The 13,398-nt window shown below is 35.4% G+C and overlaps 1 protein-coding gene across 5 annotated transcripts in view; it reads right to left on the reverse strand.

The window, feature by feature from the left end:
* The window catches only part of MARK1 (microtubule affinity regulating kinase 1), a 138,889-nt gene that overhangs the window by 80,585 nt on the left and 44,906 nt on the right, over positions 1–13,398 (reverse strand). For all 5 annotated transcript variants that reach the window (XM_072647798.1, XM_072647797.1, XM_072647794.1 and 2 more), the window contains exons 2-3: positions 4,974–5,177; positions 3,362–3,415 (exon numbers count right to left, since the gene is read on the reverse strand). In XM_072647798.1, coding sequence (XP_072503899.1) covers positions 3,362–3,415; positions 4,974–5,177 — 258 coding nt within the window. The remainder of the gene's footprint in view (positions 1–3,361; positions 3,416–4,973; positions 5,178–13,398) is intronic.

Here is a 13,398-nt window from a genome sequence, read left to right on the forward strand (position 1 = left end):
CTTCCATGCTTCTCCAGTGATAAGAGGTAATCTCGTCACTTCAGATAGACAGGGTTAAAAGAAGGATTAAAACCAAAATGGAAAGACAAGAAGGATAAGAACAGGTGAATTTAGAGTCACATTACAGTAACACTGTTCTACTTCCTCCCCTCTAGAAATTAAAAGATTTAGAAAGATTAGGAATAGATAAAGGTTGAATTACCCGTGGATACTGTCCTTGCCACACAAAGAGACCGTTACTTACCCACACCCACTTTAAATTAGGTTCTAATAGTACCAATATTTGCATTAACATGAATTCATTCTCTTTCCACTTGTTCTTGTGACAAACTGATGCTTTGAGACAGCTGGTTAAAGCTGCAGAGCAATCCACGGACACATAAAAAAAGGGAAACTAACAGCATCTAGAAAATTTGACATCTGAATTGCTTCTTACAGTAATCCAATGTTTTCCAACTCCTTGACTGCAATATACAAATCCTTAGTTTCCCTCAAGGCTTAGCTGGAGTGCAAATTTCATTCATTCATTCATTCATCAAACTATTAGATAAAAGGTCAAGAATTATTAAGGGAATCAATTAAAAAAAGTGAAGGAAGATTTTTCTGGAATGCTATTGAGCTATAAGAAATGATGAGCAGGAAGGCATCAGAAAAACCTAGGGAGATTTTATGTGAACTGATGCAAAGTAAAGTGAGTAAAACCAAGATACTATCATACACAGTAACAGCAATATGTGATCAACTGTGAAAGACTTAGCTATTCTGATCAAAACAATGATCCAACAATCCAAGAAATGACAAAAGACTCATCATAAAAAATGCTATTTACCTACAGTAATAGAACAGATAAACTCAGAGAGCAGAATGAAGGAAACTTTTTATTCTGCTTTCTTTGTTTCTTGCATCTTTTACAGTTATTGTTGTTTTTGCAATATTGCTAATCCAGAAATGTTTTGCATGACTTCACATCTATAACTGAAATCAAATTGCTTGCCTTCTCAATGGGTGGGAGAGGGGCAAAAGAGAGAACTCTAAAATTCTAAAGCATCAAAATTAAAAAATAATTAAAAAAATAAAAATATATGTATGCCTACTGAAATGGCTATAACTGGAATACTTTTTCCTTTAGTTCAAGAACTATTAAGGGCTGCTACATGGTGCAGTTGACAGAACCCTGGCCCTGCAGTTAAGAGTGGAAGATGGAGACTAAAGTCTATCAAATGAAAATGGACTTTTCTTCTTACCATGCCTCTATTATTTGAAATTTAAGAGAAAACATTAATACACATCTGCTTAGATTAGAAATATTTTGTTTATTAGAAATTATAAGGTTGCTAATGAAATCATTTGTAAAAGCAATTTTTTGGCTTCCAGTCCCTCAAGACATATAGGATGACTATCATTGAGAAGCCAGGTCTTTCTTTGTGTTCACATATTTCAGCAATGTGCACAAATGCAACCACATTATGTAATCTTAGTCAGCAACATGTGTGGGTAAGGATAGGATAATGGTCAACAAACGTATAACCAGATATTCTATATGTTATGAATCTGTTGCTACAACAAATGTGAGCTGGTTCTAAAACTTTGCATTAGCTGACAGCCACAGTCTGCTTCAACTAAGTAATGTGCTATCTAAATCAAGAAAAACATAATCCAAGAAGGACATAGACTAAAGTTCTTCCATGCAGAATAAGTGTATACTCATTTCATAGAGGGAAATTTCACAAAGGAAAAACTAAAGTAAAATAATCATGCTTTTATTGATCAGAAGTTTTATATTTAAAAAGCAATGTCACTTAAGACTGACTGCATTCTTAAAAATACATAGTGCAGAAACTATAGGACATTTTACAGAACTGGAAAGCTCTAAAAACTGGCATGTTTGACAAGTTCCAAAACAGATTTAAGTCTAATAATCTTAATAAAGAAGGAAACAGATGAACACATCTTCCCCAACAAACGTAAACTTTTTGAAGGCAAGCATAAGCAAGCAGTTTTGTTTTGCAAACCTAGTGCCTTGATAGAACATGGCCTGGCACATTGTAAAAATTTGATAAATGCTTGCTGATTTATATAATTTCATAGGATAAAATTCTTTTTGCTTTAGAAGCCCAAAGCCTATTCTTGTCACATTTACTTATGTGGTAACTTTGGTCCTATTATACTCTGAAAAGCACTACTAAAAGCTGAAGAACATTTTGCTTTTATCTGTAAAATTTTGCTATAAATATAAAATTCTTTACTTTCAAAGTTGCATGTTTATGTTTTCTCAGGCTTTGATAAATGGCATGTGTTTGCTCCAGCAGTCTTCTTTGCTTCTCTTTCCACTCTGCCTTCCCTACTTTTAATTACATATTGTACTTCAAAGGGACTGAGTAAGTTCTTGGCTTCAGAATACAGACCAGGAGCTGACCAGATCAACATCACAATGACTATTTGGAACTATGACAATAAACTCTCAACAATATATTTGACTATCAAGTATTTCCGATTTCCAAACAGAGCAGATAATAAAACCTTTGCTACACTTAACTTTTATATCACTTGGGTATTTGAACAGTAGATAAAAAATAATGAATTTGGCTCCTAAGGACCTGCTTTCAAATTCTAGCTATGTCACTTACTACTACGTGACTCTGGTCAAATTACTTACCTTCTCTGGGCCTCAATATTCTCATCTATAAAAAGGAGAAGTTGTACTGGGTGACCTCTGAAGTCCCTTTCAGCTTGATTTTTTTTTTTTTTACTTTATGATACTACATTTCTAATAATTATTTGATAAGTAATTCATTAATAAATATAGACAATAAACTCTGCCTCCATATCTGACATTTTAAAAATTGAGCGTGGCATAAACTTGTGCTTTTTGTCTACCCTTTCTCTAGCTCTTCTGCATTCTTTTACCCAGATTTATTTTTGTGCAGTTGTTGCTGGCAACTATTTTCCAGGAGGTGAAGGTCCAAGGGCCTGCTCCTCGGCCTAGTGGCATGTGTGTGTACACACACACACCCTATATATGTATATATATATGCACACACATACACACACCCTATATATATGTACACACACACACACACACACATACACACCCTTCCTCAACTATCTAACTTACCCCATTTCAAAGCCATTTAGTTTTAGGGATGTAGCTCATATTTAGAGTTAGCCTATATTCAGTCCAATAAACTATATATTTTAAAGAAATTTTATTTATACAATTTTTTCCATACAATTCATGTATTTCAGTAGCATCTCCAATCAGAAATAGAGACTGAGAAGACAGTATATTGCATTTAAACAATATCTTAAAACTATCTCCCATATTCTAATTACTGATATTTTGAAGTAAGTAAATATTTACCTTTTGTAGACTGGTGGGATTCAGCTGAGTTTTATCTATTATTTTTACTGCAACCTGAAAAAGAAAAACATGCAATTCTTTAAGAGACATCTAACTTTTCCATTTTTTCCCAGGAACACATATATTTATTTATTAAGTGCCTGATCCAACTCTTCAAAAATAAAACTGAACCTGTGGCTTCTTTTTTTTTGTCTTGGTCAATAGTTTTGAAACTATGGACACCTGGGCATCTACGCTATCACAAAAAAGTCTAGGAAGTCATACTGCAGCAAACACTTTTATCTTCATCACTGAAAAATATGAAGAATTAAAATATTTCTTAAACACTTACTGTGTGCCAGGCACTGTGTTATGTGAAGAGTACATAAAAGCAAAAAATGAAATAATTCCTGTCTTCAAGGAGCTCACATACCACTGACTAAATTAACCAAATAAGCAACATGTTTTCAAGAGAATAAAACAATGACTCACAATATATTAATATTTTTAAAAATATAGAAATGCCTTATTACTTATAAAATATTAATTCATATGAGCATTACAAATTAATGTTTTGTCAGTATATTGTGTGTGGAGGAATACAAAACATTTCACTTTAGAAAGGGATTGTCATAGTTGAAAAGACTGGAAACCACTGAACTGGGTGCAAAGTTGTCCATTAAGCTCGAATAACTTAGTTTAAAAATGTATAAGATTAGTTATCTATATGTTCCTAACCCATATAGAATTTGGAATCAATGGAATCTGGCATTTGGTTTTTAATTTCTGTCTTTTGAATGAAAACCATCCTTAATATTAATGCTTGATGATGTTCTTGGTAACTAACAGTTATTTTTATTATTGTAAATTTTCAACAGGATCCTGAATATTAACCCAATAAGGTTATCATTTGGGATGACAGGCTTATTTATACATAACACGATTCATAATAGGATTACTAAAATTATTTAAATGAAAAACATGATGATAATATAGGCAAAGAGGAAAATAAAAATAATTTAAACCTTTTTTACAAGTGAGGTTTTTACAATGCTCTAGAAAATCTTCAAAATATTATATGTTATTTAATTCTTATATATGGAATAAAGTTTATATCCCAGATTTTTATAATTTCAAAAGGAATTTTAGACCTAATTATAACAGGAAACTATATGCATTTTTAACCAAGACTGACTAGCAGTCTCTAAAAGATTAAAGAAGTAGGTTTATTCAGCACTTAAAAACTGCAATCTGCTGCTTAAGCAACCAGCTAATGGATGGAAATTACCCAGGGTGTACTGCAGTCAAAAAAAGCTGGAGGAAGCACTGTTAACTGCAGCTTTAAACAACAAGAATGGATAGGAGGTGGTGTAAAGTCTAACAACAGTTTAAGCAGAATACCTAGTATGTAAGTAGATATGAAATAAGAGAGCTTCCCCCTCCTCTTCATTCACAATCAAAAGGCCAACTTTTAAAGCCATAATATTCTTTGTGGATGATATACTACTGCCCACATAATTAAGAGTGGAGTATTCTACAGCTCTCATATTTTCCTCAACAATAAGAAAGCTTCTTAAAGAGATTTTTTTAAAGGTCTATGGAAATATATTAAAGTCTTAAAACTGAAACTTACCTCTCTACCAGTAAGAACATGTCTTGCCAATTTCACTTTGGCAAAATTTCCCTTCCCTATTGTTTTTAGCAAACGATAATTTCCAATGTGAGGCGGTTCTTCTGCAGCAGACGTAATGGAATTTCTACACCGTGGTACATTTTGACGGCTACTTGCTTTGGTAGGCTGGATGTGTGGTTCGGTGTATCCATCAACAGATGTATTCTATGAAAGAAAGTTATAAGACTTTATGTTAATAATTTAGGGACGTTAAAAAAAAAAAGATATGACACTACTCCTACAGGCCCAGTTTTGCCCAAACTTAGATTTTATTTCTTGTCTTGGTCATGTGGCAAATAAGGAATAATTGTGTTTAAGAGATCATGGACCCAGTATCAAGGTCATTTTTGTTTTTAGTTCTCATAACTGACATTCAGGCCATGTCCCATACTCTGATTCCAAACATTCTCTCTTTTTGGGCTCCTGGCTCCTAATTCCAGGCTCTCCTGCCTAAATTCAGTACCCAGGTCCCTGAAGCTTTGTTCCTCAGATTATTAGCTTGGTATCCTGATCTCTCCTGTTTGATCACACTAGTCTATAAAGCCTTTAGCTAAGTATCTAGTGACTTCCTCCTTGCACTGATCTCTAAGACCTTTTAGATCTGTCCTGTTAATTAGGCTGCCTAACTACTTCTCCTCTGTTCATCCCTGTAGACAATGTATTCTGTTTCTCCACCTGAACTAGGATCAACATCAGTGGCCATCTTACTAAAGACCCTCATTTTCTAGGTGAGGAAACTGATGCCCAAGCATCAGAGTCAGAATTTGAACCAAGGTCCTCCAGCTCCAGAGTTGGTGCATCTTTCCAATGTATCCTGCTAATCTGACAGTGGTGCTGATGTTCCCATCCCTATGCTAGTGGATCTCTTTTCTGGTTCACCCTGGATACTTGTAATAACCTTCTATTATAACTGCATCATTAGTCCAGGCCTGCCTCATTCTGTTGCCAATGAAGTCTTGGGACTGAGCTTTTACTATATCGCTAGCATATATGCGTCCCTAACGACACAATACTACTCCATACATATCTTGGCAATGAGGAGAAAACTTGTAAAGTACATCATTTAGCAAATTCTATAATGGAGGTTCTTTACCTGGGGTGGACAGAACCCCAAATCTGTGGATAGACTTTCAAGAGGTCTATGAACTTGGAAGGGAAAAATACACCTTAATTTTCACTAACCTCTAACTGAAATTTATCCTGTCCTTCAATCATTTAAGAAAAAATTGTTCTGCAAAGGGCTTCTAATCTTCATCAGAATACCACTAGCATCTATGACACATACAAAAAAGATCAAGAATTCCTGTTCTAAACAGAACATTCAAATTTTACATGAGAGATGGCTATACCTTCAGATTCTCTAAAACTGAAGTAAACAGAAAACTAGCAGCATAGGAAGTTGAATCAGAGTTGGAAGAGAACCTAGAAATCAATTCCTTGTACATGACTATAACACTTAGTCCTCAACTCCTTGGAAGAATTCTTGGTCACCTAGACATGTTCTGTCCTACCACAGTAGTTAGCACAGGGAATGTCACAAATGAAATACTTATAAATCCTTTTTCATTCATTCACTCACAAATGAAGAAATGGAGGCCCAGAGAGATTGGGGATGGGAAGGATTTGCTCAAGGTTACACAGGCATCAAGAAGAACTGAGATTTGAACCTCTAATTTCAAATCCATTACTTTTTCTACTATAATGCACACCCTCCAAGACATTTAATGAATTATCTAATAATCAATCCACATTTATTAAGTACCAACTACATGTCAGATGCTGAGGACACAAATACAAAGAATGAAACAATTCTTATTCAGAAGGAACAAGAAAACAGGTACATATTTAAGTATATACAAAATAAAAAAAGAGACGGAATAAATAGAAAAGTTTGGAGAGTGCACTAGCAGTTGTGGGGAGTAGGAAAGGCTGCTCACAGAAAGGGATGTCTGAGCTATGTCTGAAAGAAATAGGTATTCTAAGAAGCAGAATGCTACATTCTTGGTTCCTTTAATTTACAATCCCATAAGTAGTTTCTAACATTACTCTGATTTACTATATTTATTCACATTAATTATATCCCAAATCAGATATTTTTACTACCAAAGAGCAGAATATGGAATCTGACAGTTCTGAGCTACTATAGCTGACATAGTGGACCCAAAAGGGCTCTCAGATTTAGTAGAAGTTACCTAAGGGAAAAAACTGACCATCATCTCCACTCCATCCCACTACCACTCCTTTCCCTAAGAGGGATATTCAAAAATAGATTTTTCTCCACTAGAGATTTATTTGGTCTAAAAAAAGAAAATCTGGGAGAAGAATTCTCAAAACTGTAAGGTCTTTTAAATGTTGCAAGAAGTTAATGACCAAAAAGTTAGCTACAAGATAATTAGACTTTTCAGCCACACAGAATCATGAAACAAATTACTACAAAAGGGATGGAAGGATTGTGATAAACAGAGGGAGTACCCACATTATAGCTGAAATCACAGATCCTTGAAATATGAAAATGTCATGAATACATATACTCACATATAAACACTTAGTATACATGTCTGGGGAAAACTTTTTTGGGGGGGAAGTGGCTTGAATTTCTTGAAATCCAAATCCACAAGTAGGAATATGCTGCAGACTCAGTAACAATGTGAAGCTGCAAGGAAGAAAATTTAGGCTTGACATAAGGAAAAACCTTCCTAACAATTAGAATTACCTAGTAGTAGACTGGACTGTCTTGTGTGGTAGTAGGCTCTCCTTTAATGGAGGCTTACAAAAACTGTGCCTCGATGACTGACCATTTGGAGAAGGGGTTTGTGTATTACAGAAGAATTCTTTTTAGGCATGATTTGGACTACAGAGCTAAGTGTCCTTCCAACTCTAATCCTATTACTCTATGAAAATGAAGGACAAGAATAAAATTCACAACAGCATTCAATCAATTCACAGTCTCTGAATTCTAAAGGAACTTTAGAGATCATATTTGGCTATATTGCTATATATATCTGGTCTGAAAAATCTGATATAAAAGGCTGCTCAGATATAAAATTAAGTGCCCTAGGTATTAAGCAGAATAAGGGAGCTCACTGTGATGGAATCACAGGAATGTATGGAAAAGCCCTCAGAAATCATCAATCCTTCATTTTACAGAAGAGGGAAATGGAGCCAAGTGAGGCTGACTTGCCCAAGGTTAACGTATGTAGATCATAAGAATTAGACATGAAATTTGAACGCAGTTTCTATGATTCCTTATGGGGACTGTTTCTAGAAGCTGATAAAATAAAAGTGATAAGAATGTGTAATTCTTCAACAGCTTTCAGATTCTACTTATTCTTCAGTACAAAGATTTGAAGTTTTGTCAGTATTGGCACTCATTCCACTAATACAGATTATACCAGTCTATAACTTAGGTGATAGTCTTTGAGAGTTGAAGTGGTTAAAGAATTTAGATTTTAAGATAATTATGATGGGACTTTAAAAATCTGAATTAAGGGATCTGATTAAGGATTAGTTTGAGGCCTGGCTTTGCCATTTACTAGTCATGTAATGGTAGTAAAGTCACTTAACTTTAACTCAAATTGCTGAAATGATATTATGAGGATCAAATGAGATAATATAATATAGGTAAAGTGTTTTACACATCATCTAAGAGTACTTTTTAGCTGTTATTATTACTTAAGAAGATGAAAAATTATATAATCATTCTATAAAGATGGTGCTATAAAGTTTATTTGGACAATTCTTTTTACCTAGAGCACAAGCCCTATGCCATAGAACATCACTTCATAGTGAGGAAGAAGGTACTTCAAAGGCCATCTTATTATCTAACTCAACCTCAAATTGGAATTCAGAACATTTGCTATTCTCCAGTCAAATACATCACTGATAGTGACTTAAAAAGTCACATATACCAATTCTTTTTATACTCAACAATACAGTTTATTTGGGTCAGGTAATTTGAATTTATCAAGGGCAACTGCTTTCTTAATACTGCCTTACTGGTAGAGAGTTATCAACTCCTGATTAGCCTTTTTTGTACTGTTATTTCCACTACAAGGACACTATCCTTGTCTGGGAAAACAGCAGCATTCCTAACTTTCCCCTTTCACAAAACTAGACAACTTTTCTTCATTCCAGTCTATTCCTTTCCTCTACATCAGCCACCTGTTTGTTATAGGATACAGTAAGACATAATGAACATTACTCTTTAACAGAAAAGGAATCAAGGAATTTGATGAGAGCATGAGGGCTCCACACAATTTCACCTATTTTTTTTTTTTAAAGATATTCTCCTGATCATGATTCAGTAGTATTCTAAGAAACAGTGAATGAAAAAAGAGTGATGGATTTGGAGTTAGATGACCTGGATTCAAATACTGCCTCTGACACTTGGTTATCTAACCATGGGCAATTCACAACTTCACTGGGCCTTCAGTTTCCTCACCTGTAAAATGAAAGGGCTGGGGTAGGAAGCCTCTAAAGCTCTGACTTTTGTGTTTAACATCTTCACTCAACTGAAACTACTCTTCCCAAATATCAATGATGTCTTAATTGTCGAATATGATCATCTTTTCTGAGCAATAATTGTTCTCAACCTATCTGCTGAACTGACATTGCTGACTCCAGTCTCCCGAGCTCTTCTCTGGGTTTTCGTTTGCTTCCCATCTTTCTGACTGCTCCATCTCAGTATCCTTTTCTGATTCAATATCTACAACAGGTCCCCTAACTGTGGTTGTTCTCTAAGGCTTTGTCCTGGTCCCTCTGCTCTTCCACTTCTATATTCTCTTGGTAATCCCATCTTCAGTGCAGATGACTCACAGATCTATATATCCAGGGGTAGTCTCACCCCAAACTTCAGTCCCAGATCAACAACTGCTTACTGCACATTTCAAAAAACTGAAGTCTTTACCTTTCACCTTAAACACTTCCCTCTTCCAAATTTCCCTATTTCTATCAAAGTGACCACCATCCTTCCAGCATCTCAGGTTCTGAGATGGCATTGTGTCCTGGACTCTTCACTCTTCCTCACTACGTAGAGTGAGTCAATTTTTTTTTTTTTTTTTTGCCATTTCTACCTTCATAGCAACTTTTGCACCCAATTCTTTCTTCCTACCCAATCAGCTACTACCTTAGTTCAGGCCCTCATGACCTTTCACTCAGATTACAGCAACAGGTTTCCTAATTAGTCTCCTTGACTTTTCCTCATTTCAACCTATCCATCACATAGTGGTCAAAATAATTTTAAGTACATTATCTGTGTTACTCTCCTACTTACCCAATTCTGATGGCTTCCTAATGCCTCTAAGATAAAAATATAAACTCCTATTTTCACTTCTAAAGCTTTCAACAGTATGGACTCAACCTTTCAACCTCATGGAACATTATTCCACCACCTGTACTCTGCAATCCACCTATACTGTCCTCCTCTATCTTCCTAACTGACAATATTCTGTTTTCCACCTCTATGTCTTTGTATTGACTAGTCCCCATACCTGGATTCTCCTCTTACCTCCACCTCATAAAGTACTTTTCTTCCTCTCAGATGCAGCTCAGGCACCACTTTTTGCATGAAGCTTATCCTGGTGCCCACAAACTGCTAGCGCTCTCCATCACAAACAACCTTGTATTTAACTACTTGGTGCACATGTGAATTTGTTAACTTTGTATTTATGCTGTGTATCTTTTAGAAGTGTTTGTTGTTGGGATGAGTTGATTGTGAGTAGGGATTATTCAATCCTTTGTACTTGTATATTTAATGCTTAGTACAGTACCTGGCACATACAATATTGGAGCTTAATACTTCTTGGCCCAGTGATTGATTCTCAGTTATTATCCTATTCACCTCTGACAGGTTCTAGAGCGACTCTAGGGAAAAAGACCTCCCTCAATATGATGTTAAAACCTTTTGGTTATTCTTAGTTTCCCACAGCAGCCTCTGAGTTTAGTTCTCCAAATTTTTTTTAACTGACTTTGTCATGTTTTATTTGTCCCCTGGTACTTACCTTGTTTTCAATCTTCTTTTTCTATCTTTGTAAAATCTAAATTAGTTGAAAATTTTTCTATTTCTCTACACTGGTCTCTTCAGACAACTTGTTTTTCTTCCTCATTGGAGTTATTTGCCTTTGTGTCATCAGAATTTAATTGTTAAGGAATATTTATTTCCTGTCCCTCCCTCCCCTCTCAGGTTACATTCCCTGTCTGCTTAGCCTTTTTTCAAAACCGGCACTGGGAGTACGTCTGGCTGTGTCCAGTTTTCCTTTTCTCTATCACAAAAACTGTACAGTGATCACTTCAATCTCTCCAAAATGTTTCCTTTACTTCCACCCTACAACCAGTCCTTGCTTGTTAGTGAGGAGAAAATCCAATAAAGAATTTCCTTCATTTTGGTTTTTCTACTTTTTGAAAGATGAAATTATTAAAAAGACAAGTCAAGAAATTACTGGCTATTCTGTTTTTGGAAGAGAAAGAATTCCAGCAGATTTGTGGATAATTGAAGTCACTCATTCCTAGGTTTATGATCTATTTCTAGTCACTCTGTGGTAGGCTTATGATCTACTTCCCAAACTTCTCATATATTTTCTCTTTCTGCCCAAGTGGATTGTAATACATGTCAATAACAAAATCACTTCTGTTCTCCCTCCACTGATCTTCACTCAAATGGTGTCTACAATGCTTCCTCTTTCTTGTTCTTGGATTTCTCTGCATCAATATACCATAATATAGAGTGCTGCTCTATTCCCCAGTTTCTGTTGAATAAATTCTTGCCTTCCAGACCTATATTAAGTCCCTTCCCCACCATGTCTCAATGCTTCCTATGAGGTCATATTTGGCTCCCTATGTTAGCACAGCTAGTTCCTCTGCTTGCTGCTTTAACCTTGGGCATTTGTATATAGACATTTGAGGTGACGGGCTTTACCAATGATGCTTTTCTTGGCTTGTTGTCTCCAACTTAGAGGTATTCCAACAGCTATTCTGTCTTCATTATAGCTATTATCTAAGATAGCTAGTCTGATGGATAAACACAGAAAGTTTCCTCTCTCATCCTTTTGATGAGATGTTTAATTAATTTTTATTTCAGAAGGCCCCAAAGAATTCTGGGGTACTGTTATTCTTTTAGCACTCTTCTCCCACCTCCCACTCGACTCTAGTGAACTGAACACCTAAATGAGGGGCATTATACTAGGCATTAGGGACACAAAAGGGCTAAGATCTTTGCCCCAAAGAAGCTTTCAGTCTGGCTGGGGAAACAAGACAGGCAAGGATAGGGATAAATATGAAGGGATGAATGAACAAACGGGTATTAAGTGCCTACTTATCTTCAAGACCTCAGAAGTTATCTAGTCCAGGGCTTTTTAAATTTTTTTCCATTTGCGACCCCTTCAGCACTTCTTAAACTGTGGGTTGCAACGCCATCTAACCCTCATTTTGCATTATCTCATAGACAATAGCTGCAGAAATACTGTATTTGAAACAGATGACTTTGCATCAAGAGAAGCATTCAGTTATGACTCAGTTTTAAGCATCAAGCATGTATAACCTGGACCTATCAAGTACAATAAAGAAAAAATATTAAGATTTTAAAAAAAGAAGTGCTGTTTCCTGTTTTATCCTCTCATTTTGCAGACGAGGAAATGAAGAATCAGAAGTCAAATCAATTTTCCAGGGTCAAACAGATTATAAGTAACTGAGGTAGGATTTGAACCCAAGCCTTCCTGACTGCAAATCCAGCATGTATAACAAGCTAGATGCAATAGTTTAGGTGAGTTTTCATTTACTCAACCCATTATTCTGGATAGCTCAATCTCCAGGAATGTGCCAAAGTTTCTATTTAAATTTCTTTGTGTATGTGTGGAGGGGAAGAAACCTGACCTGTAATTTCTTTGATATAGAAACTTCCTCTACGAATGCAGATATGCACCAGCTCAGCAATTTATAGTCTCAGAAGTGGACAGATTAAGTGACTTGTCTAGGAAAACACATTTGGACACAGGTCTTCTGGACTCCGAAACCCAATTGTCTTGCCTCTGTATATTTAGATTACTTATATTTAATATACATTAAGATAAACACAAACAAAAACTAGTAGCATTTTCAAATGAGTCATACATAAAATAACTGACATAAACATGTCACTTTTTCTTTCATATGAAAATAAAATGACCTTTCCTTTCCTCCTACTCTTATACCTAAAATAAAAAATCATTTTTCCTGCTGCTTTTAATGTCTCTTACAAGTTGCATATATTTTGACTTTCCTGATTTTGTTAGGAAATAATTTTCTATTTTTATTTTGCCTCATTCCACAGTGACCTAGTCTAATTTTTATTTTTGCAGAATTTACTTTTGGGTTCTGCCCTGTTATGAATTTAGTCAAGTGAATGATATCATCA

The sequence above is a fragment of the Notamacropus eugenii genome, chromosome 2, assembly GCF_028372415.1.
Source record: "Notamacropus eugenii isolate mMacEug1 chromosome 2, mMacEug1.pri_v2, whole genome shotgun sequence".
In the NCBI taxonomy this organism is placed as follows: domain Eukaryota; kingdom Metazoa; phylum Chordata; class Mammalia; order Diprotodontia; family Macropodidae; genus Notamacropus; species Notamacropus eugenii.